This window comes from Protopterus annectens, chromosome 2.part0 (assembly GCF_019279795.1).
Source record: "Protopterus annectens isolate FY-2018-M chromosome 2.part0, PAN1.0, whole genome shotgun sequence".
Classification (NCBI taxonomy): Eukaryota; Metazoa; Chordata; order Ceratodontiformes; family Protopteridae; genus Protopterus; species Protopterus annectens.
Genome location: NC_056728.1, coordinates 1,406,806,216 through 1,406,828,835, shown reverse-complemented (window position 1 = coordinate 1,406,828,835; position 22,620 = coordinate 1,406,806,216). Strand labels below are relative to the sequence as shown.

The following is a 22,620-nucleotide window of genomic DNA, read 5'->3' as shown; positions in this document are numbered from 1 at the left end:
ACCCATACAAAAAACATGCCGATCCCTACATAAAAACACACAGAAATTTACTTTACATGCATTTTTATAATAAAAGCATACATATCAAACCTGGCATCCCCTGCAAACAAGTATTTTTGCAAGGGGCCAAGTCCCTTTGCACCTCTCATGTAGAATCCCCTTATGCATACTAGTTGACTCCATGGTTGCATAACAGTGGGGTAAGGGCAAACCTTCCCATTCCCTTGCTTGGTAGTTTATCACAAATCAGGACCCTTCAAATATTCTTTCTTCTTAACTGTAATTTCAATTCAATAGTTTCCATATTTTAACATATTATTTCTAACCATACACATATACATGCACACTTATAAATGTATATTTATCTAGATGTACTGAATTTATTCAAAACACCCAAATGTCGACATTCACAACATCGACCAGAAAATGTCAACTTTGCAAATGTCAGAAAGCTACTACACATGCACTGAGCAACAGCCTCAATGTATGCAAAATTAAAACTTAAAAATAAACATTAAAACAATGTTTTTGTGTAGGGAGAAACCCTCTGCAGCCCCCCAATGTGGGGGGCAGCATCCCCCCCTGTTAATTATATATAATAACTCCAGGATTGCACAATGTTGGAGAAAGGGCATATTTCCCAACTCCAAGAAATATGTGATCTCACACACCTGTTCACTATCTGTGTAGCTGATCAAATTTTGCAAACTAAACAGATGTCAACCATACGTAGAATTGACTCAGTTCAGTTCCCCAAGTATATGTGTATATACAAAATTAAAACTAAAAAAATCAACATTAAAACAATATTTTTGCAGAGGGCAAATCCTCCGCATCCCCTCATGTTGGGGTTTTCATCATCCACACTCCCTGCTAGTTATATATGCTGACTCCAAGATTGCACAATATTATTAGGGATATTTCATTATAAAAATGCATATAATATTAGGGAAAGGGCAAAATTTCTGACCAAGAAATGTACAATCTAACACACCTGCTGACCATCTGTGTAGTTCACCAAATTTTGTTGACTAATACATGTGTGTTTGTGTGTGTGTCTGCGTGCATATATATACACACACACACACACACACACACACACACACACACACACACACACACACACACACACACTTTGTGAGCTGTTGTTGTTGACCTGGAACGGCTAAATATTTTGCACAAAAGTGATATGATTAAATAAAGGTTGTCTGTGAACTGTTAACGGTTACCCCTTACCCCTGAGGTAACAGCTGAATAAAATATAACCCTTATAAAATGCTATTCTGACTTTTGAGTCCTACATAAGATGGAAATGTACTTTTCAGAGGATTATGCAATAATTAAACATAAATGGATAAAACAGGAACACAGCACTTTTAAATTACGGGTACAAAATTTGAAGTATATTATTTTTGTATGCTTGGTATTACTGACACATGGAAAACACTGCTGAAACTGTACCTACCTTCAAAATGTAACAACAGGCTATGATTATTATGTGGACAATCAACATACTATGCCATAAAAAATTGCTATATTGAAATGTGCATTTTGCAATTAGCTTCATGCAGTTCTTCAGCACTTTCAGTGAACTGTTTCTACGTGTGCTGATCAGTATTAAAAAGGGTAAAAAAACTGTTATTAAAAATTTGGTTATACATGAATTACTGCATTTTGTTCACTGCTGTAAATGAAGTGCTGTAAACACTAAAGCATTTCAATAAAGGATATCTAAAACGCTATACGTTTCCTTGTTAAGTAGCTGGGCTGCAGTACTGTGTTCAAGACAGGCTACAGTAATCGAAGTAAACTGATCTATTGCTTACCCTGTTGGTTAGAACTGAATAGCCCCAGTTAACAAAGGCACAGAGGAAAAGAGAGAAAGGAACAGTCTTCATTTTGGAGTTGCAACTGTTCAACTGCTCAACTGCATGCGTTACTGCTGATACTGAATGTCTGTTTCTGTAAAAATAGACTCAAATCTGACATATGTATTCTCTCTCTCTCTCTCTCTCTCTCTCTCTCTCTTTCACACACACTCTCTCTCTCTCTCTCTGTTTCTGTTGCTGCAAAGACTGTTCCAAGCAACATAAAGTAAGAAATTAAAATTTACATTGTCACAAACATCTTGCCAATTTCTACACCTGATTTGACTAATTTATTGTAAAATTAGGAAATGGCTGGTCCAAAAATATATGCTGGGACAATGATAACCATTCATTGATTTATGTGGTATATTCCTTCTGGTAAATTAAGATCAGAGAAATGCATCTTAAAAATGACTACAGCCCATGAAGTTCACAGAATGAGATTTGTGTATTTTATACATTATTTAGTATATAGTATATTGTGTGGCAGACATCATTGCATAAGGGAATTTTCTGCAGTAGTATAAAATAATTTTCTCAAATCCAAGATGCTTGCTTGTTGACATTAGAGTATCAGTGCTTTTGAGCAGCTTGCATTTTACAACACCAAACTGTATAATAAATTGAAAAAAGATCACCTGGCTTACTGAAATGACAAATGGAACTTATTTATTTATTCTTTTTGACTGGGTTAGTCTCAGTACTATGGTGGTGACCTCTTTTCAGAGGAGACTCAAGGTGGCATTTATACAGACTAGAGGAAATTCTACTACTTTTTTGATAAATATTGTGAAATCTTTTGTATCCACCTGAGCTACCCTCAACTTGGGCAGACAGGGCCCCAGTTTAACACGTGAGCTGAAGGATGGCACACTCAGGACTACATCTGCGCTTAATGCTGCACTGGAATGCCCATAAAAGAAAATGAGTCCAGTCACCAGGAGTTGAGATAGAACCTACACCCTTCTGATTTTCTAACATCAGAGACATGTGTCCTACCTGTTGAGTCACTGACACTGACACTTTGGTAGGCTAGGATTGCAGAATTAAAAGTAACAAAAATGACAGATCAAAATGAATGTAGTTAATCTTGACTCATGATCTGTTTCCTGGCTCCATATCAATATATGATGTTTGCATATTTTTATCTGACTTAATATAATTAAAACAAAGTCCTCTGCACTAATTTGTAGGATTCAAAATGCATAATTCTGCTGTGCATAAATGCCCACTTCTAGCTTCATGATAAGGAAAATGTTAAAAGATCAGTTATTTTATCCAAACTGTTAACTTAAGTCTATAGCTTTTGGAGTTCAAAAAAAAATCCTAGCTCACTGTGTCTTTCAAAACAATCTAAGCATAAGAGAGCTCACATTAATGGTAACAATGCTTTACTTTTCCTTAAAATATTCACATTTCCCCAAGTATTGTAGAACTCTGTTTATTTGTGTTATTACACAGATGCCATAGTACAACAAAAGTGAGTCACTGCAGGCAGTTATGCTACAACAGCATAATATTACTACTGAAGTACCTGGTACTTCCACTTTGATTGGAACTCACTGAGTACAACTGAGGAATTCAACCCCCCCAATAAATAAATAAATATAAGTATTTTATAACCCAGAATATATATCTACCAACTAACACAAAGAAGGCAGACGTTTCCCAAAAGAAATATCACTACTGATTCCATTACTGCTGTGTAAGAAACCACACTGGCAGTGACTTCCTATAGAAAGCATCAATCATGGAGTTCAGCTTTGCACAGCTGAACTCAATTAGATGCAACTTCACTGAAGCTGCATTTGATGAACAGTAGGGAAGCTCTGTCTGTCTGCACTGAGGCTGTGCCATTGCTCCTAACCATTCCAGGCACGATGTCATTCCACTACCAACATTTCTCAAATTGTGTGGCCAGTCTCCATCAGCAGGCCTAGGTCTAGTTTCAAGAAGGCTCAAGCAAGTCTAAAATTGTTGAGTAAAGGCTTCACCATGGATCTTCAATACGTAAAATGTCAGAAATCACTTGTTTGCTGGTGTTAGAGAAAAACAAGAGCTTGCCTAAGAATGCCATTTGCTGTTTTTGGGGGTTGTTTCTCTACTCAAAGTTGTGTGACCATGGGGTTGGAATGTATAAGTCTGGTGTATATGAAGAGACTTGCGTCTATGTGTGGAACTCTTGTTCTGAGCTGTTTCATTACTTTTTATATAATAGGCAACTTTCAAAATTTCAGGAGTAAGCATCATGTTTCAATCTCTCCCAGCAGAAATATATTTATAATATTAACTGTTTTTCTCCTTAACTGAATATGCGTTTCCTCTTGCTGTACAAGTCAACTCTCTATCTTCACACACAAACTGCCACTTTTGTGCCACATATTTGTATTAATATTTAAATGCCATCCCATCTATCTGACAGATACCTCTATCTGTAGCAATAATTGCACTGTTGTTGTGCATTGTTAGTAGTGCACATGCATCAGTCAAAATACATGTTTAAGTTTCCTTTTCTTCTATGGTTAACCATCTGCTGTTGTACTGAGTCATATTTCCTGTACTTTCTCACAAAGACATAGGTACAGTGGGGCGAAGGAGGCAGCCTGCCTGGGTACAAGGTGTTAAGCAGCGTGCTCAGGATATACTGCTCAGTCACAGTGCAGTACCAGCATGCAATAGCACATTGCTGGTAAGGGCTGAAGTACTTTGGTGCCTCCTATGTGGTACAGGTTCTGCAATGACTGCTCAGGAGTTTTCATTTCCTTTGCAGCAAAAGTTTAAAAGATCCCAAAGTTAGAGGAAAACATGTCCGGTTAGTTAAGGATAATTATATCTTATCTTATATCACATTAGTTATTACAAGGTGTCTCTTTATTACTATCTATCCCTAAAGTTTGTTTTGGTATAGCAACCCTGGGTGTTTAGGATAGTAGTTAATCCTTCTTCTCCTTTTATTTTTATTTTATTTTCCTAGTTATTGCCTTGCTATGGTAGAATATGTATCCTTACTCACATTGTTGCAATCTCTTTGTATAGCAAAGACTGATTTCTGTATGTAATATACTATTTTTTTATGTTTTTGTTTTTCCTTTGTACAAATCTTGCAAAAACCAATAAAAATTATATTTGAGGAAAAAAAAAAGTTCCCAAAGTTAAACTGCAGAAGTCATTTCAGAGTTTGGATGTCAAAGTACATCTCCAAGATCCAAAGCCCAGAAATTGTAAAGCAAATAATTGTGCCTTAATTTAATAAATTAGTGAAGAAATTTGCTTTCTTAGAGATAAGTGCACAATTTCCATCATGCATAAGTTATTTAATTAGTACTTTAATATCTAAAAAACATGAATTTATATCCTGCTACAACCAAAAGTGTTTCATTTATTTTTGAATCTCAGAGTTTCTGTGTATGATAGACCACAAAGGGCATGTATAAAGTGGTGTAGGGGGTGGGTTTACTGTGCGAACAGTGGGACTGAGGTAAGGATGTGTACATTTTTATTTTATTTATTTATGTTATATTTAGTTACCAGGATAGTCCGACTGGACAGCAAGTGTCCATTTTCAGTGGAGTCCTGGGGAGAAAAGCTCCAACACAAGTAGAAAACAGAAAGAAAAAAAAAACGTGATTACCTGAACATAAGATTTAAAAAAAGCATGCAATTACATGAACATAGGATAAAAAACTGCACATTGTGTTAACATTTTGTATGGAAGTAACAGATTAGGTCAGAGCCTAGGTGTTGTATACAAGAGATTGTCAAAATACAAGGTTATTCCAGTTAGCAGCAATGTCATGTTTTTTACAGAGTGAACATATCAGTAGTAGCATACACATTAATGATTTGGTGAACAGTTGACTATTTGTACAAGTATTTACAGAGAGCAGTAAGATGCACTCAAATGAGTGTTGCACAATTGTAATAGCACTATAATGCATTTGTATAACAACCTTAACAGAACATGCACCTGAGTGGTTAAAAAGATGACTGGATCTATATTATAAACCCGAAAGCTCTAAATAGCGTATGCATCTACATCGACACATAAAGGTCGATGTACAAAAACAGTGAAATATGTAATCGGCGAAAATGAAAACACAGAATGTATTTCGTCAACCAACAGCGCCATGCAGGTAAACTCAAACTAACTAAATAAAATTAACACACTTTTGCATGGGGGGGTAAGTCCCCCTGCACCCCCCATGTGGGGGGCTGCACCCACCACCTTTACTTAAATATACCAACTCCGAGACCGCACTACAGTGGGGAAAAGGATATATTTCCTCATCCCCACGATCACCCTGCTGGCCAAGCAAATACTTTTGGTGTTTTCATTTTCGCCGATTACATATTTTGCTGTTTTTGTACATCAACCTTTAGGTGTCGATGTAGATATATTCGCTATTTTGAGCTTTTGGGTTTATAATATAGACCCAGGTGACCTTGTAGTAAAGTGTGGAATTTATGGTGGCTTGTTACAGTTGCAAAGATGGTTGGAGTAGAGATACGACTTTAGGACGGTCTTAAATGAGGATGTAGATTTTTGTAGTCTAAGGTCAAGAGGAAGGTTATTCCAGGAGTTGGCAATTTCATAGGCAAAAAGAGATTCCCCTTAGTTGTTTTTGCAAGAGATGGTTTCAACTGAGGTTTTGTTACTGGAGCATAGTTATCTGTTTGATTGGTGGAATTTAAGGAGGTTGTTCAGGGCAGGGTTTTTTTCAGGGTAGTGTATTATTTGGTGGGTTAAGTTGATTTGGTGGTATGTTAGTAGGTTGGGGAATTCTAGCCAGTGTAGGATTTGTAGGGCATAGCAATGGTGGGAGTGTGACTTGGCATTAGCAGCAAATCTTGCAATTTTAACAGAGAGAGAGTTTCTTTGAGTCAGATTTATTTAGGTTGGTTAGTGAGGGAGAGGCATATAGTAGTGTGGATAAAAGGTGAGCTCTAGCTATGGCCACATGTGATTCTGAGGTAAGGTACCTTTTGCATCTATAGAGGGACCCTAACTTTTTATGAACTTTAGAGATGGTTTTTGAAATGTGTTTGTTGAATTTGAGTTCTTGGTCAATGGTAAACTGAGGAGTTTTGCCTCAGAGACTGGTGTGATCTGGGTGTTGTTGGTGGAGACTATGGAAAAGCAGAGGTCAGTGGGTTTGGTTGGGTGGAACAACATGAGTTGGGTCTTTTTGGGGTGGAGTATAAGTCGTGAGCTATTGAGCCAGTTCTCAATTTCAGTGAAGGCTAGTTGGGCTTTTTGTTGTAGAAGTTGGTTATTGGGTGCACAGCAAATGAGGGTTGTGTCATTGGTATATTAGACAATACCCTAGCCTCAATACATTGAGGCTAGGGCAGCGGTCTGTACACTGGGGGTGGTGTAGAAGGGTATATGCTGAGACTAGTCGAGCAGTGTGCACATGGGGATTGGGGTAGGAGTGTACACACTGGAAAGGAGTGTGCATGGAGTCCATTAGGCCATTACGGAACTGCTGTGCTGCACTACTTGATTGCCTTGTATATTAAGGCAACCTTATCATATACTGTTGGTTTTATATTCGACTACAGATAGTGCAGACCTCAGGCTGGTGGCACTACAGACATGCCTAATGGGAGGCCCAGCACACAATCTCTGTCAAAATGGCATCTGTCTATCACCAGTATAGCTTCAACTGTCACTTTAGCCCCAAGTCAAATCCACTATTGTTTACAGGATTTAGTTTTCCAAAGAATCAGACTAGGGTGAGTGACCTAAGAGGTAATAATGTACACCACAGATGTTTCAATGAGAAGTTGTAGACAGGAGTATCAAGTCCTGATGTAGTTGGACTACAGTTCCCTTATTCCATGAATTCATCAGTACATTAGGTATGCTAGGGTACAAAGGGAATCTGCACAATATCAGTGCAACAGCCTCTCTGTTTTTGTTCTACAAGATACAAAGGGGACACAATGGATGCAAGCTGGAAAGTGGGCTCAATCCATTTTACCAGAGCAAAATTGAGCAAGGAAACTGGAAGAGAATCTAAGAGTGGATTTCAAAGACAGAAGAGAAATAGGTATTGTGGGGGTGCTGGGAAGATGGTGTCTGCAACAACAAATAATGTAGCACCCACTAAAGTGGACACAGTATGATTATAAATGGAGCTAAGTGTACTGCAGGCTGGATTAAAGCGCTTCATGGCCCACTGTGGAGTGTACTGCAAGGTGGATTATTCCCAGGACAAAGCACATTATGGCCCTTTGTAGAGTGTACTGCAGGGTGGATTATTTCCAGGACAAAGCAAATGATGGCCCTATGTGGAGTGTACTGCAAGGTGGATTAATCCCAGGACAAATCATATCAGGGCCCTTTGTAGAGTGTACTGCAGGGTATATTATTTCCAGGACAAAGCACATCATGGCCCTATCTGGAGTGTACTACAAGGTGGATTATTCCCAGGACAAAGCACATCATGGCCCTATGTGTCTATAGCTCTCACAACATCCTCAGTTATATGTACAGTGTGTCTTTGGAACAACCTTACAACTCCCCCAGTCTAGACACAAGTACTCACATCTCACAGGCTCTGTAGTTATATTAGACTCTTGCAGATGTTTACGTTCACACTTCTTTCTTTTACCAGTACCTCTATGATGCCAGCTGGCTCCAGCACCGTAAAACAGAGGGATAAAACCTTCACTACAGACTGGACAACCAGCCTTCATATAGCATTCCACATCTAACAGGAGCCATAGAGGGGAGATGAGAGAGAGCGGCATCTGGCAGCTCACCCAGCTTGAGGGATGGCAAGAAAAGTAACCTGATCTTGCAGTGAGGGCTAAAGTAAGCTGGGTCCAGCTGTCGCAGCGAACAGAGTAATGGTGTGTGCGTGTGTGTGTGTGGTGTACACCACAGTGCACTGCACTACAGTTGGAAGAAGACACTTACACAGTAGCACACGTTTGTCACATAACTGGTATTGTGCATCTCCATTTTTGCAGTGTATATGCCAGATTGATGGAGGGAGCTTGGGATAATTAAAATCTACTTTTCTAACTACATGAGCAAAAAAAGACTAGAGATAATTAGGGCCCACCCTTAAATGCAGGCAGCCTCAGCCTAGGGAGAATGAAGACAGTCATTCAGGCCAATGAAACAAGGGCAGCCTTAGCAGAGGGGGCTAGACTCCCTTCACACTTGCCTGCACAATGATGCCTCCAGGTGGCACATGAATTGGCTCCAGGCTTAAGGCAAGGGGCTAATAACTGACAGGCATAAGGGCAGATAAAAGCTGCCTCCCTTCAGAAAAAAACTATGTCACCTTTTACACCCATAAATCCCTGGTTAAATGGTGCTTTGTCAGAACAATCCTGTGAAAGAACCCACACACAAACTATAGTAGCTAATGGGAGTTTGATAAAGAACACCTGCTTTATTGAATAACATGCAGTGCCAATGTGTTATAATGAGAGATTATATTCATTATAAATCATAATCAGTTATCATGATCTAGGACATTTAGACAACTAGTCAAATACCCATTTCTCATATGTACATGTGTGTGTGTGTGTATATATATATATATATATATATATATACATATATGGTGCTGCGGTAGCGTTGTTGCCGCACAGTAAGACGTTGTCCTGTTCGATTCTCAGCTAAAGCGTCTTCTGTGTGGAGACATGCGTCAATGGGTGTACCTTCGTTGAAAGTTGTGCATCAGGCCTGGCAAGTCGGTACGTAAAAATCTACTGCCAATCATTAGCGGACCAGAGTTCCGTTATGGCGACCCCTAACCGGGAAAAGCTGAAAGATACAACATAATTACCATTTAACATTAGTGGCTTTATTTAGAGATGCTTTGAAATATACATAGCTGCAAGAAATCAGCTTGTGTGGGAATGATATAATTTTTACACATAAGTTTTTCTTGCTGCTAATAAGTATTCATATATGTGGAGAGTTGGGTTGTTGCCAGCTCTTCGGAATGTTATTTTTTTACTGGTTCTGCATAATGCAGACCTACAGTTGCAGAAATTTTACAGAACCTAACCATGACATTTGCCACAACCACTGTAGATTTAAATACCTCCATAGCTGCAGGGACTTCACCCTAGAATTATTGTGCTCCAGGCATATATTGAATCCACTCCAGGTTTTTAAACAAACATTTATTTCTCCCAGTAATACAGTATGAGAATACTGTGATGTATCAGTCAAATCAATCATGGATTTAAGTGAAACAGAGCTCGAACAAAAACGCAACAAAAGAAAAAACGAACTGAGTAGCGTAATAGTTTAATCACAAGAAAAAGCTTTCAGGTTAAAAACTGATGGGTTTTTAAACTGAAAGCTTTGTTCTTGTGATTAAACTATTACGCTACTCAGTTTGTTTTTTCTTTTAATACTGTGATTTATGACAATAAATGTTCACCAACACTGCTGTCTGAGAAGGCTACATTGTATTTCCTGAAGTGAAAGAATTTCTGTGGCAGACAGCTGCTTGTTGACACAAAATTAGTAACAGCTGGAGCTCTGTAATCAGTAACCAGCTTCTTAGTATGAACACCAGGAAACAACATGGTCACAGCATTTCCTGCTCATCTGTTGCTGATAACGAATTTCTTTGCAAATAATTATTGTTCATTCTCAGAAGTATAACACTGCCATTTTGATTTCCTTAATTTATGTTCTAAATAAATTTAAAAAGGTTGCTTACTTGCAGCTATTGCGGATCTTTTATGGTTTGCAGGTGTGCTTTGGTGCTCAGTGAAGTATCTGTCTCACTCTGCTAAGTCTGCTTGGTTTGTTTAATCTTTGACTTCTGATACAAAGGTGAGTTAATGAACCTAGTTTTATTGTGAACATGAACCTTGCAGCTGAGTGTTGGCCTTTTATCTACTGGTTGCTTTCTTTTCCAGCCTAACAATATTTTCACAGCTAGCATTCTGTGCCTCAGTCTACCCATATAGTTAACCCATTAAATGCTGACTATTATTGCAAATGTTTCACCCCTGCGCCTGATAGTTTTAGCTTGTTTTTGCTCCCTACCTATATATATATATCTAAAGGAATTTCAAAGTCTCACAATAAATCAGATAAGTTAAGCAACAGGGAATACTGAAATCTTCTGAATTAAGCGTTAGCTCCTAAGTTATCCTTTCAACAAGAAGCTGAAAACATTACCTACCCTAAACTATAGTCTCAGAGTAGCAATTTACACTATTCTTAGACAGTACTATCAAAGACAAAAATAATGTTTGCTTTCTGACTTTAATCTAGCTATTTTAAAGCTTAAAAACAGACAACTAGAGGAAAAACAGGTTCTCATTTGCAAGAACAGTTAATTTCTCTACCTTCTGAAAATTCAGAAGAAATCAGTCCAACAAAGGCCTGGCTCCTTTTAATTAAATAAAACTTAGTATACTCCAGTAGTTTAAAACATGGGTTTTCTGAAAGAAGTCAAAAATTGGGAGCTGTTATTCTGTCTCTGCAAAATGCCATACACTGAGATTTGCAGTCCTCTCTGCTGTACCTATTTTGGAGCTATGTATCTATTTTCAGGCACACTTTTCACACGATGTACTTATTTTTGGAGGTGCATTTCTATTTTCAGGCTTGATTTACAACTCCAGAGAATGTTCTGAATCCCCCGCTCCCTTCACTGTTATACAGTTTTGAGGCTGAGGCTTTTAGTACACAGGAAACCAGACTATGTGTCCAAAATCCTAGTGGCACCAATAATTTAAAGAAATAGGACTCACTTGTTACAGCTCCCTTTTTCAGAAACAAAAATAAATGAATATGAGAAATGGAGTTTTGAGTTATCATTTCTTAAAGTCTGCAGATTTTATAGCATGTATTTGATAAAATTTATGTTTTACTCACTATCAGTTTTTTAAACTTGTGTTTCTGAGTATCACTCTGAAAAGCACTAAACAAGCAAGAACATGCAGTCATCCTAGAGGCAAAGAGGTAATGCAACAGTTTGTTCAATCAACAATCAGAGTTCAAAAACAAGTCCTGTTTCTCAGAAGGGTTGCCAAGAATTGGAAAAGATGACCAGACAATGACCTATGGATCCATTAATTTAGTAGGGGAAGGGCATAAGTGCACTGTGTGCCTTCTGGCAAAGGACTTAAGTCAAATATTTTCTCTTAAGAAATGTGGAAATATACGATTTGGAAGAGACATGTATAGGGCCCACATGTATGCCCACCCCTATACATTGCATACTGAGCTCCAGAGTTATAGACCTTAACAAAGCAAACTGCACAAATTAAAACTTCCATGGACACCTTGGTCTCTGCCTTTATTGCTCTTCTCTCTTGACTAAGTACATAGAATGTAATCAAATCTGTGCTTCCTAGAAAACTGTGAGTTCTGTTCTAAAGGGCTAGGCCTAATTACGAAAAGAAATGAGCTGTGGTACATACCTCTCAACCTCTTAGAGCAAGAAATCTGAACAAGGTTCATAGATTACTACTAGGCTAACTGCCCTTGTGAGCCATTTTCAGCCTAACCAATTATCCCGTTTGAGAATCAAACCCTACACTTTGTGTTTGTAAGGCAAGCACCTTAACCATTATGCCAAACCTAAACCCAAACCTGACAAAATGGGGACAAAGGCCCAAAAATAGGGACATATTCTAAATATTGATCTTATAAACTTAGAAAGTTGGTACAGTAGCATGGTTTGTTTTAACATACATTTTCTGAAGGATTTGAAGAATGAAACTCAACCGTATGTTATTGTTTAGTGACGTCAATCCTCAGAATATCCAAGCGATTTGCCAGAAAATGACAAATTATATGAGGAACAGACAAAAAATATGAGCCAAAAATCTGGACATTTGAGAGGTATGCAGACTGTGGAGGAAACTGGACATAGCAAAACTCCAGTGACAGCCAATACAATCAAAGTGATTGTGGGGACTTGGGGCAGAGGAACTGGGCTAGTGGGAGAAAAACAAAACAGAAACCAGGTTAAACTACGACAATAGGCATAACCCAAAAATGGCACATTAAATGAAGATATAATAAACAGCAGACTATCCTCCAAAAAAGGGTTAGCACAATTCCCAGAAGTCAGCAGTCTGTTAGCAATTGGTCCTTATATCCCATGGAAGTAGATTGCCTTTTACATTTATAGTTCTGATTAACAGTTTAAATATTTTCTGATTTTCTGTTAGTTTTGGTAATGAATGGTCACCTGGCATAACCTGCTTGTTTTCACAAGGGACCATTAAGCTTTGATTAGGTTAAAGGATCTGCTTAGATTTATTTTGTATGCATAAAATATAGGGTTCAGACCCTTAACTGCTTCTAGTCTGTGCTATTTTACATCAGATACAGTACTCTGAGGTCTTTTGAAGATGACAATTTTCTACAGGATAAATAATGCAACATTACTTGGATTTCTCTAGTAATAGAAGTGGTAAGGCTAATACAATGAAGTTTCTTTTTGCATTTTTTGCAACAGTATTAGCAGAATCTTTGAAAACATGGTGTTAGTTTAAAGAGTTAGGCCTTCATCAGATGAAACAATGTGCCTGTCTCTGATTTTGTTTACTGTATGGTTCTTGCTTCTTTATTGTGACCACTGTCTTTTATGCTCTTTGTTTAGCAAGTAATGGTTTAAAGCAGAAATGAAAGGGATTGTTGTTGCATTATATTTCATCAATTATTCTAATGTACACAGATATCCGTGGTGGTGGTGCTGCTGTAGCGTTGTCACCTCACAGTAAGACGCTGTCCGGTTCGATTTTCAGCTAGAGCGTCTTCTGCGTGGAGACATGTGTGAATGGGCGTACCTTCATTGAAGGTTGTGTGTCAGGGCTGGTAACAAGGCACATAAAAATCAACTACCAATCATTAGCGGACCAGAGTTCCGCTGTGGCGACCCCTAACCGGGAAAAGCCAAAAGACACAACATTCTAATGTACACAGATGGTAGAAATGATCACAAAAGGCAAAACGACACGCATTCTGAAGCAATGCTCAAAAGTTCAGAGTTTGTTTGCATAACATATCAAAGGTGCCCTCACAAAACAGGGCAAGGTACAAACAGCAATGAACAGACTAGGTCATGATTCTCTTTCATTGACTTTAATCCGCAAAACACAAATTAGTAAGACTATAGTAACCTCCTAAAAGGCTGTGATGACTTAAAAAGGCACCAGAGTTTGCTTCGTGTTTTTTTTTTCCTTTTATGTACCTGCATGTTTTACCCTAAAGTTGTTGTATGCATAGACCTGCACCCATGACTGAAAAGCATTAATATATGTCTGATTTTCCTTTTTTTTTTCTTTTACAGTTTCCTGCCCTATATCATTAGAATTCAGACTAAAAGTAATTATAACATTGCTTCCTGAAAAAAGCACTGTTTGTTTTAATGAGAATAGCATTAGCACAGTACTTGATACAAGACCTGATTTTGCAACTGCCAACACTGAAAAATAAACTGCAAATGAACGAAGAAACAGCAAATTCCAAATTTTTCTGCTATACCTTTAAAATCACAGAATAGAGAGATAATATTAGCTCTCATTTGGAACCCGAATCCAAGACCTTCAGCATATCTTTAAAACATTGTTTTGTACAATGGGCTTCCAGTAGAGAAGGCTTTATCACCCCAGCCCCCTTTTACTTATATGTATTAGCCCTGAAGTCTCTGTACCTCAGAATAAGGAAAGTACTTTTTGATTCAGCAATTTTGGACTTGGTCTTACTTTTCCCCCTGTTATTATTTTCAGTCCCAGTATTCCTAGAATTGCAATTATGCCCATCAAAATATCAGTGGGAATCTGTACCCGAAAGTCTGGTATATAGTTCTTACAGGGGTCTTCACTTCTGACTAGCAATACAGAACTGAGATAAGTAGATGCTTCTCCTTACAGTTAAAACAAAATACCACCTATAAGGCTGGTATTAGCAAATCCGGGAGCCCTAATAGTTATACTCATATCAGAATAATACACCTTCATGCATTTGTTTTATATTGTGCATTCATAATTGTAGCGTTATATATAAATCACAAATGGGAGGCATACCAAGTAGCTTTCAATTGTGTTAATATTGTAGCATGACTCTGTACCACGTCAAAGTAATTACCACTCACACAAATGTCCTTGCATGCCACTGCTCATAGTAGCAAATACATGCTGCTGTCATTTTTATGAAATGAGATACTATTGCCAGGAAGCACAGTAACAAACCACCTGTATTTCAGCAACTTCTAACAGCAAAGCAAAGCAACAATTTCTTTGTTTTTTTTTTAGAGCAGGTTACCTTGCATTGTAGTTGGAAGGGCTGGGACTTGAAGTAAACCCATGGCAGGCAGTAATATAAGCTTATGATAGACATAAAGCACTCCACTTACTCCCATACAACCAACTTTATTTATTGCTTTCTTGTCTAAAAAAAATCTTCAATATTTTTGGTTGGGGCAGCTCAAAAAGATCCTTTCTAGATATATTCCTTCCCACTGATCCCTTCAAGCTGTGGCTTTTACACTTAGAGGTAAAAACAAATTTAAAGAAAACTACGCCAAAACATTTGCAACCATATCTTAAGCAAATTGCAACCAGTTTTGTACTGTATCATTGTTGTCCCTATCCACACATCTCACATTTTAAAATGTATACATTTCTTCAGATGCTGACCCCTGCACAATTAAATGTAAGTATCATTTCAGCCATTGCTCCCTACAACTATGAAAAGAGTGTTTTTAGATTAGCATTCTTATCTTTAAGCTAATTAATTACAGAAAACTGTTGTAGGCATTTAAGACACATGTAGACATATTCTGCCCTCAGTAAGTCATAACATTTCCAAGAGTCTCATCATGAACATACTGCTGAGTTTTTAAATTTTGCACACCATTGGTCATAAAATGTTACTGTTTTTGCTGCTACACATAATTGTCACCTAGTTAGTTGGAAAGACTGGGAAACATCTTTCACAGAATCATAAAGTGAATAAAGCGAGAGCAAAACAATGAAGGGTAGCCAGTTCACCATATAAAGGCAGTCTTCCAATCAATAATCCAAAGACATAGATAAGTGTAACAGACACTGTCAAGAGATTCAATCCTATTGTTCGAATAACATAGGAGTCTCTTTAAATTCTTTCTGTTTTTATATACAAACCTAGGTCTGTGTCCTACAACATCTCTGATGTCAGGGTCAACTGATAAAATGTGCCAATGAGCAGTGACTATATCTTTGATCATACCTACATCTTTGGTATAAAATAAAGGATAGTTGATTCCTCTAACATCCAATCAACTATCCTTTATTTTATACCAAAGATGTTATTCGAACAATAGGATTGAATCTCTTGACAGTGTCTGTTACACTTACCCATGTAACAAGTGCAACTTTTGCTCTTTTATCAATTCTGACCCTGTTTTCCTACATCCCTCTGGCCTAGGGAGTTTCACAGTACGGGCAGGTGGAGATTGCATGACAAGATATGTAGTTTATCTGGCGTCATGTGTACAATGCTCAGCGTTTTACGTTGTCAAGACTAACTGACCCCTAAGGGATCGAATACGTGAACATGCATATCACATTAGAAAAAATAAAGTTAGTAATGCTCTTGCCAAGCATGTTAGTGAACAGGGGATGGACCACTATTTTAATTTTAGGATCTTAGAGAAGGTACGAAACTCTATTAGAGGAGGTGATGTTGGCACTTGTATGGAATCCAGGGAGACTACCTGGATTATGAGACTTAGGTCCGATGTGCCACCGGGTTTAAATGGCAAAGTACCCATCCGTCCTTTTCTCAAGATGAAGAGATTAAAGTGATTTTATGCATTGTACACACATACATACATTTTACACTTCTTTTTGTATATTTTATTTTCTTTCATATATATTTTTATATATATTCTCATTCATCTTTATATTTTATCCACAGTCTACTAATAATTATAATTGCCTGAGATCAGCACATTTCATGTTTTTTAATTTAATTGTAGACTTTCAATGGTTTTATTCAATCTTACTATTTATTTAGATTATATGTATAACATATATATTTTTTATGATATGTATATATTTGTATTTAATAAATAGATTAGTTCAATGAAGTTTTCATATTTGTTTTTAGACATATATGCTGTGTTTCCATATGTACTTGATTTAAATAGTGCATTACAATGTTTCTTTAAATATTTAGGCGACGTTCCCGCCAAACCAACTATTTAAATGTATTGTTGAACCTATGTAACAGGTCTGAAGAAGCCTTTGGCGAAAGCGCTTACTTGTGGTGCACAAATAAATCATTACATGGTTGAAGATAACATGGTTTTCAGCTTATTACTATATCTATGTCTTTGGATTATTGATTGGAAGACTGCCTTTATATGGTGAACTGGCTACCCTTCATTGTTTTGCTCTCGCTTTATTCACTTTATGATTGGTTTTTATATTTGGCTTGCTTAGCGGGAGCATTAACTAATCAAGGGATCAAGGGATCTATGTCTTGTGGGGGAGTGCTGAGCTGTTCAGAAAAATTATATGCAAGCTGCACTGTAGCTTGCTTAGGAACAACTACCTGCTCGTTTTTCATATCAAGTTTAAACAAAAAATTACATGTATGCCTCTCTCCCTAGGTTGTTAAATTCCTTTAAAAAGCATTTGGGATTACTAAATAGTGATGCTTGTCTCTGTAAAAGCTATTATCAGCCACCTTCACTAAGCTCTTCCTGTGGTTCCTAATATAAGCTGTTCTCTTAAAAGCCTTCCTGACAAATGATCAGTTTGCACTTTTTCCAAATAGATTTAAGACTGGCAAATCCATATCTTATTTCAGGGGTAATACAAGGGGCTGGTTTCTACCCTAACACATCTGATCGTAACTGAGTATAACTTATTTTGTAATGTTGATAGCATACTTAGTAAATACTGTAAGCCCATGTTGCAACATTTGCTTCAGTCACTCCATACAAGTCTGTAGAAATTGGGATGCTCCAAAATTCTACCCTGCTGTTGATGTCTTGGTATTCTGTAGTTTAATATACCACCAAAAAGCCAACTAGCTTTAACAAAAAAAGGGGGGGTTGGACACTAAGGACAGAGGTTTCCACAGCTGCTGAGTTACATCTTTAACAGGCAGCACATATCCCAACCAGTAATGGCTGCTACCCTGCTACTGGGTCCGGTAGGACTGTCAACAAACTGAGGTAAAGAATTATTCCTGACATCACACCTGCACTCAGTGTTTTTAGACAAAAGCAGCGTAACCAAAAAATTTGTCAGACACAATAGGCCCAATAATACTCTGCAGTTATATCTAACTAATGTTATAGTATTATTGAGAAAAGACACAAATTATAAGCTATCAGATGACTTCACGGTACTACCATTGTTATCATAGTTGAAGTGTGAGGCAACTACAATAAATAAAAATGGATTTTTTTAAATTTCATGTGCATACATCTAGATTGAGGGGTATTAGTCCTGATTAAGAACAGCATTTTTTTTCAGGTTGAATACTTTGGATGAAACGTGAAATTATAGTAGTTGAGTTGTACAGTAGTTTACATTCTGAAAGTCTGAGCCTAATGTTATACAAGCCTTCCTATGAATGCTGAACAACACACTGAGTTTTTAGAAATTCTCAACACATGGTCCATCAATTGTAGTGGAAGAATTCAACGATCCTAAAATCAGTTGGTTATCTAAGATGGAAGACTGTCATTATGAAAATAATTTTCTTGACATAATTCATTTTATGGCCTAAATCAGTTGTTACACTTCCTACTTGATTTAGCAATAGTTTAGATCTTATTATGACAATGCTGACAAACTTGGAACAAATATAACAATTGTGCTTCTTTAGTGGCATGCAGGGATAAAGCCCTGACTATGGCCCAGGCAACCTGTGTTTCATTAGTGGCTCAGGTGACTGATGGAGCAGAAGGGAAGAATGGGTGTTACCATCCCAGAAGGGTGAAAGGTGATGTGGGCATGTCTCGTGATGATCCCTGGTGGAGAATGGTGACATTGTGTTTTAGGAGACATAGCCCTGGTGATGAGTGGGTGTTTATGGCTGAGTTTCTGCAGTGGTGGGGTGATACACTTCAACATCCCCCATTGCATGCCCACCTACAGATGTTACCTCTGGTCACCAGGGGAAGGGGAATTTTGGGAAAATACCCAGATTGAAGATAGACAGCAAAACCCCCCAGGATACCCTTAAGTTTCTCACTGGCTGAACTTTGTTATTGACTGGGGGAGGCTGGAATGTGACCCTGCCATGGACATGTGGCACTGGGATGGCAGTCATTATGAGAGACGGGACAAAAAAAATTTAAGAATCGCTGAACCTTTAGAAAAAAAAAAAAACAGATCACAATGCAATAATGTTTCCAGTTTCAAAAATAGAATGAATAACAACAATTACTCACCTTTATCGATTAGGTACAATGACTAAAATACTATAATGGATAAAAATGTCGACAGTGACAAAGAGTAAAGATTATGGATGAAACTTTCTGAAAACTATCTTTCTGAGTATTCTTATCAATGGTTTGATAATTAAGACATTTGGAAGAAATGGAAATAAAATCCCATACTGTTGGAATTCCTTCCTGAAAAAGTTTAGAAAAAAAAAAGCAATTTTTTTGCAACTTTTTGCTCCTCCTGCCTGACAATCATCAGACCATCTCTCAGTATATTAGCCTATTCATTCCCTTCACTGGGCAATAGCCAGCCAAGACGTGTAGTCATCAAGGCACCCATTATGGGTGGTTTGAAGCTTTTGTTTGGTTTTCTTAACACTGCTAACCTCATGCACATTTGGTAGGGTACTGGGGTGGGGACAGGAAATGGGATCTACTTGGGGGAATGCCCCTTTACTTTTGCAAGCGATTTTCTCTCCAAGCAACCATGCTCCTCCTCTAGTGACACAAATGGTGGTTCCTCTGGTCTGCACTGGGGAGACTGTGGAACCTTGTGTGTCTCTGAATGCAGAATAAACCCCACCCACCCTCCAGGATGAGTGAGTGGGCCATGTCTTGTCACTCTTATCCCTCCCCGCCTGGCTCCTCCTGTGCTGAAATTAATAACTGATCCCTGGCCACCTGGAACACAGTCAGGGCTTTGTCCCTCTGTACCACAGATTCAGGCAAAAAAGACAAATATTTAACATATAGAAAACATTTCTGAATCATCTAAACAAAAAAAGTTGAATAACTTTATTAGAGAGTTACATATGACAAAAGTGGCATTATATTCAATGATGGGGCTAATGAGGGAGGGAGGGATAAAGTGGGATGAGAACTTTTTTTGGTCATTGAAGAGATACCACGGAGAATAAGTTGTGAAAGGGAGAAAAATTTTCTAACCACAACAAAGACATGGCAGTCAAAATAGAGTTTGTTAGCAGCATACCAAGTGCCTGGTGACTGTGTAAGATTCAAGTGGAATATTATCTATAGGGTAAGCAGTACTGATGCCGGAGTTAACAAAGGAAACTATGACTCATTTCCAGGCATTAAGTATAAGCCCATGATTACCACACCAAGCATTTGTTTGGTCTGGCCCTTGCTGGAGAATTTGAATATCAAAATGAGATTCAATAACCACCCCCATTTTGCAATCATTGGTAAACTTGGTTATCCACAGACCATTGATATTAGCATTCATGCAAAAGGAGCATACAACAAAGAGAAAGGGGCCCAAGACAGAGTCAAGATAAACTATTCTGCATTTCTTAGCACTGAGAGTAAGCTCATGATTAACACAAGAAACATTTGTTTGGTCAAACTTTTGCTTGAGAATTTGAGTATTAGAATGGGATTTGATAATAGCACCCAATTAGCAATCAGCAGCAAACATGTTGAACCATAGTCTCAAAACATCAACTTTTATATCAGGGAAATGTGAAGCAAAAAGGAGGGGAGCCAAAGACAGAGTCCTTTGGAGCACCACCAGTGATATTTTTTTGTTGAGCGCAAATACACCTAACCTTAATCGTGCAGGTTCTATCTGAAAGCCTATTACCTACCCAGCAAACTATGTACGGGTTAATACTGAGTTTCTAGAGTTTGTCAATAATCTCATCATGCAGGATAGCACTGAATAACTTGACAAGGTCCAGGAAGGCAGCATGGATTGCATGCTCCTTATCCATGGCCTCAGTGACTGTTCTGAAGAGCTCCACCAGGCTGAACAGACATGATCTGCCTTCTACAAAGCCAAACTGGTGGGTATTAGATGATACAATTTAATTTTATCACATTGTATTAGTTCAGCTATAATATGTTCTATAGCCTTGAAAAAAACACTAGTCAATTTAATAGGCCTGTAATTCTCAGAGGCAGTAGACAGACCACCTTTATGCAAGTGTACCACAACGGCTGTTCTCCATGCCTTGGGAATGTAAGCAGTGGAGAGACCTATGTTGAAAACTTGATGGAAGAGTTTTCCTAGGTAAGACTTGACATAACTTTTCTTGGCAGACATCCAGGGACATTGTCAAGACTTGCCAATTTTTTATTTTTAACTTTGGAAAGTGCCCAAAGTACTTGGTTCAGACTGATTTAAGCTGGAAGAGAACTGTAGTGGCAGATTCCTTATGGTCATGTTGGGTAAAAAGCAATGGGCCAGTAATTTGAACTGGGAGACCTAAAATGATGGATCAATTACTCTTTTGCCATTAATTAACTAATTAGATTCATAGATTCTTGCTAAGCTTAAGGAAGGTGAAGGAGACCATTAAGAGACTTAGTCACAGCATGCAATGTAGTTTTCTTCCTGTCAGGAAGAAATATATATATATATATATATATATATATATATATATATATATATATATATGTGTGTGTGTGTGTGTGTGTGTGTGTGTGTGTGTATGCAAAGAGTAATGTTTTACAGGATGGCTGTTGCAGAAAAGTAATGGGCTGCCTAGGAATGTTGTGAGGCCTGATGCTGTAGGTAGAGGGTTTCCGCATTCCTGGATGGCCTGTTATAATTGCACTTTATGCACTATTATCCTCCCATTGTTTTAATTCAGCCAATTAGGTTTCAGTATTTAGAAGGGCCATTTCCAGTGAATGTTTTCTATTGTTCTTTAGTACGTTGGGTGAGAGTAGGTGGTAGCTGATAAGGTAGAAGAAGAAGCAGAAAAAAAACTCACAAAGTGGTTTAGAATTGTAAAAGATTATATCATGCCAGTGTTCCTTAGTGCCTTTTATTTCATGACTGGACACTGGCAGATTTGGTACTTTCCAGTGCCATCGGCTAAACAACAAGCCACTATATGGTGTCAGATGGGAAGATGGAACACACATTGATAAGGTGTAAGGTGACTCAGTATCATACCTCTCAGCTGTTCAGATTTTCACAGAATGTCCAGATTTTTGCCTCATATATTTACAAAATGTCCAGATTTTTGCCTCATATTTTGATCTGTTCTTCACAAAATTTGTGGTTTTCTGGCACATCACTGAGGACCGTAGTCACTAAATAATGACATGCAATTGAGTTTCAAACTTCATATTCTTCAGAAAATAGATGCTAACACAAATCTTGTTATTGTAGCAACTTTCTTAAGTTTATAAGAGCAATATTTAAAATCTGACCCTATTTTTGGGCCTTTGTCTCCCCATTAATTTAGGTGTTGTCCTGATTTCTTGCGCTATGAGGTTGAGAGGTATGCTTAGTGTTTAGTGTGCATATGCATGTCTGTGTGTGCACATGCGGTGTGTGTTTGCGTGTGTGTGTGTGTGTGTGTGTGTGTGTGTGTGTGTGTATATGT

The 22,620-nt window shown here is 37.9% G+C and overlaps 1 protein-coding gene across 3 annotated transcripts in view; it reads right to left on the bottom strand.

The window, feature by feature from the left end:
* The window catches only part of LOC122793512 (malate synthase-like), a 512,976-nt gene extending 502,295 nt beyond the window's left edge, over positions 1 to 10,681 (bottom strand). For 2 of the 3 annotated variants that reach the window (XM_044061636.1, XM_044061635.1), the window contains exon 1: positions 10,568 to 10,681. Coding sequence is in view for 1 of the 3 variants with exons in the window: in XM_044061634.1 (XP_043917569.1) it covers positions 1,827 to 1,898 (72 nt within the window). In the remaining 2 variants the exon portion in view is untranslated. Of the gene's footprint in view, positions 1 to 1,826; positions 1,965 to 10,567 lie in introns of those variants that run through there. The other variant, XM_044061634.1, reaches the window with a different exon arrangement.
* Positions 10,682 to 22,620: the final 11,939 nt, after the last annotated feature.